This window comes from Herpailurus yagouaroundi, unplaced genomic scaffold (genome assembly GCF_014898765.1).
Source record: "Herpailurus yagouaroundi ecotype Mexico unplaced genomic scaffold, PumYag 67641, whole genome shotgun sequence".
NCBI lineage: Eukaryota > Metazoa > Chordata > Mammalia > Carnivora > Felidae > Herpailurus > Herpailurus yagouaroundi.
The window spans coordinates 3,807,911-3,811,826 of NW_024420442.1; the positions used below are offsets into that span (position 1 = coordinate 3,807,911).

Below are 3,916 nucleotides of genomic sequence, written 5' to 3' on the forward strand. Positions count from 1 at the left end.
GCAAGAAAGTCTGTATACTAAGCCACGTGGGAAGCCTTGACCCCAAACAAGCTCCTCACCGAATTTAGGCAAGTAGGAAAGAATGGAGACATATTCCAAAGAGAAATCAATTTCTGGAAGCCCCCTCTGATCAAAAACTGCCTCTTTTATTTATATCATAGAAAAATCAAAAACGCCCCAGGGGGGCGCCCGGGTGGCGCAGTCGGTTAAGCGTCCGGCTTCAGCCAGGTCACGATCTCACGGTCCGTGAGTTCGAGCCCCGCGTCAGGCTCTGGGCTGATGGCTTGGAGCCTGGAGCCTGTTTCCGATTCTGTGTCTCCCTCTCTCTCTGCCCCTCCCCCGTTCATGCTCTGTCTCTCTCTGTCCCAAAAATAAATAAAAACGTTGAAAAAAAAAAATTAAAAAAAAAACAAAAACGCCCCAAATTGTTCTTTATCCTACCATCAAGCAATAACCATTTTTAATACCTTAATCTAGCTATTTTCACAGGTGGATCTCTTTCCCCAGTTTCATATTACACGTGTGTGTGTGTGTGTGTGTGTGTGTAATGTGCATTGTTTTCTTTTTAAATATAATCTATTGTCAAATTGGCCAACATACAGTGTGTACAGTGTGCTCTTGGTTTTGGGGGTAGATTCCCGTGATTCATCGCTTCCATACAACACCCAGATTCTATTGAATATGTTAATTAATCATTTAAAGGAAAATTCCTCCGGCTGCATTTAGGTTCACAGGTGGCTGACCCTGGATGGCTCTTACCGACTGGTTGACACCCTGGAGAGGCTGTCGGGAGGAAACACTCTTTTTCTCTTTTATGTGTTCTCATTAACCTCCTCTCTCCCACAATAGCAGGCCTGCGGCTAAGAACAATCACACGTTTAGAACGCACACCCGGGACGCTTTTCCTGGAGAATGCTGTTGTTACGCCGTGAACTGCAGCAGGGTTCGTATTTGTTTCTTGATTTGTTTTTACAACATTCACCGCTGAGGGCCTGTTCTTTGTGTCTCTAAGCTCCAGGAACCTTCCGTGAAGTCGAAGAAACTCCAGCTCCCAGCGTGTGAATGAACCCTCCTGAAATACCCGCTGGCTCCCAGCAGGCCTCACCTCAGTGAGACCTCAACTGCCTGGAGCTAGTAGAGTGTGAAGAAATCAGGGAAAAGGCGACATTCTGGCACACATCTTGGAACAAGGGAAAGCAGACAGATTTTGTTAGCATCGGAGGCTTCTGTTGCAAAAAAGGGTGCGGCAGCAGATTTCAAAGGGTCGGTGGGAGGATAGTATTAAATTTTATAGGTTATAGTGAGTCTGTTGAATTTCATTCATTAATTCATTGAACAAACAGTTCTTAATTGGTCAGTATCTGTTAGTAAGTACAATTATATGTTAGGTGTCTGGTGCATGCACTATAAACCAACGGAACGACTTTGGTTAGATGACAGAAGAGCCTAATCTGAGAGCCCGTATACACCGGCGGGGGGCGGGGGGTCTTTGCCCCACACGTAGTACGGCTTTGGCGCGGCCCCAGTGGAAATAACATCAAGATCCATTTCGATGATTCTGGAGGCGTCATCAGAGACACTTCCGTGGCAGGGCTGGAATGACTGTGCCGCCCAGTGCATCAATCCCAACGGAGATGGATAGGCGGTGGTGAAGATGGCGAAATTAGCCTCACAAAAGTCAAGGCGGGACTTTTCTGACAGTCCAGCTGATTCCCTCCCTTGAGAAGCACCGTTATTTTCCCGGTTGTCTGAAAGGGCTGCATACTTGGGCCCTCAGCCTCGGGCCTCCCTATCCCAAGCCTCTTTCCAGTCAAGAGTGGATGAAGAACAAAATGGATTCCGAGGGCAGACATCGTGCCATGGACGGTGCTTCTCTCGGGAAGGCTAACTGGATTAAAAAAGAACTGCACCAACATTTTTGGGAACGCCCCCGGGCCCCTTCTCTTCCATTGGCTGTCCGCTCCCCTGAGGTGGGGGGAGCCCCGGGGGTGGGAAGTTCCACGGTCTCCAGTCTGAACAAAAGGTGTTCTTGAGTTCCCCCGGGGAAATCCCGGCCCACCAAGCTCAAACTCTTGTCAGAGGTTTCTGATCTTAACAATAAAGAGCGTGCACCGGCCTGCCGCGTCTCCTGGGTGCTGTGTCTCCTCGGGGCAGGCAGTTGAAACTTGCATCTTCCCACGGTCCCACCGAAGTGAGGGAAAGTTCGATCCCATAGGCTATTAGGGGGCCTCTCCTCTTCCAGCCGGTCAGCCAAGAATGGGAGGAGGAGGAACGTCCCTGAGGCCTTCAGTCCACTGTGATCGTCCCTGCGCCTCTCACTGTCCGCGTCCTCTCACAGTCCCCTGAAGGCGGGCCTCTCTGCTGCTCCTGGGCCCGTGGGGCACTAGAGGCGAGGTGGAGAGGGGGCTTCTGTGTGGGCCGGGAGCCCGAACGCCTGTGTCCAGGCTCCCCATGTGCACCAAGAAGCCATTTCCCCGAGGCCCCGTCTCCTAGACGTCCGACGAGCAGAAATTTCCCTTCTGCGTCTCTGTCCCGCAAGGCACCGTCCCCTCCCTCCTGTGCATAATCCCATCGAGGTGCCCAGGATTCCGGAAAACAGCCAGGTTCTGGCAGAGATGTTCCCAGAGGCAAACGGAGTGGAGCCTGGCTGCCTGCTTGGTATAGGGACAGGGAAGGGGCAGAGAACCGATCCTACCCCGCCAGCTTTTTCTCGCCCCTCGGTCCCGATGACCAGCAGGCCTTGCGTACTAGAAGGGAGCCCTGGGGAGGAAGAGAACCGTCCAGGACATCAACCCAGAGCTAGGTTTCCTGGGTTACGGGCTGGTTTTGTGATACTCTTGTGTGTGCTCATAGCTCCCCGGGATTTGGGGAGGATGGGACGCAGGTGGGACTTGGGAATGTTACAATATGTTCTTTTTCTTTTCTTTTTTCTCTTTGTTCTTTTCTTTTTCTTTTCTTTTCGTTTTTATTAGATAGAGAGTGCACACGAGCAGGAGAGGGGCAGAGAGAGGAAGAGAGAGAGAATCCCAAGCAGGCTCCATGCTGTCAGCACAGAGCCTGACATGGGGCTCAAACTCACGAACCGGGAGATCGTGAGCCGAAATCGAGTCAGATGCTTACCCGACTGAGCCACCTGGGTGCCCCAACAGCACATTTTTATCTCGTGGTCCTCAGTGGGTGGTTTCTGGACCAGCAGCATCAGGATCACCTGGGAACTTGTTCCAAATGCAAATTCTTGAGCACCACCCCAGACCTGACTCCAGAAGTTCAGGGAGTAGGGCCTAGCAGGGGTTTCTGGTGCCTGCTGAAGTTCAAGAAACTTTGTAATCCATAGCGTAATGTGAACAAATCACCCTAGATTTCATTACGGTTGGTTCATTTAGGGCTTCACAACTCACTCCGCTGTCCATCGGAATGTCTTCAGATCTGTGCGAAAGCAGACTCCTCCCTGGGAATAGCTCCTCCAACGCTCTGTGTGATTTACCCACTGTTCCAGGGCTTTTTTTTTTTTTTTTTTTTTTTATAAAAACCTCCAGAAATCTTTGGCCAGAATCACTGAGGTTGGCTCTCAGTTATCCCTTGATTCTGGGCCGGGCACATGCACATAAAAGCAGTGAAGCTGTTTAAGGGAAGAGCCTGGGCTTTGGGGCCAGAGAGACCTGGGTTCATATACCTATTCTGCCATTTACTAGCTGTGTGACCTTGAACAAACTACTGAATTTCTCAGACCCCCAAAAAGTGTTGGCTCCCTTCTTCTATCCTTATTGTTTTGCTCTGTGATGATGGGATAACAGGTATAAAGGATACCCAGCGAGTGCCCATTCACACCACTGAGTGCCGACTATGTGACACTTTATGGCCATTATCCCACTGGTGACAGTCACTGCTCTGTGAAGTATAGGTATAGTAGATTCCT

General features: G+C 50.4%; 1 protein-coding gene across 1 annotated transcript in view; it reads left to right on the forward strand.

Annotated features, from left to right (window-relative positions):
- LOC121025457 (testis-expressed protein 13D-like) overlaps window positions 1-2,116 on the forward strand; it is a 3,332-nt gene extending 1,216 nt beyond the window's left edge. The window contains exon 2 of the mRNA XM_040468003.1: window positions 1,013-2,116. Within this exon, the coding sequence (XP_040323937.1) occupies window positions 1,013-1,062 (50 nt within the window). The 3' untranslated portion in view covers window positions 1,063-2,116. The remainder of the gene's footprint in view (window positions 1-1,012) is intronic.
- Window positions 2,117-3,916: the final 1,800 nt, after the last annotated feature.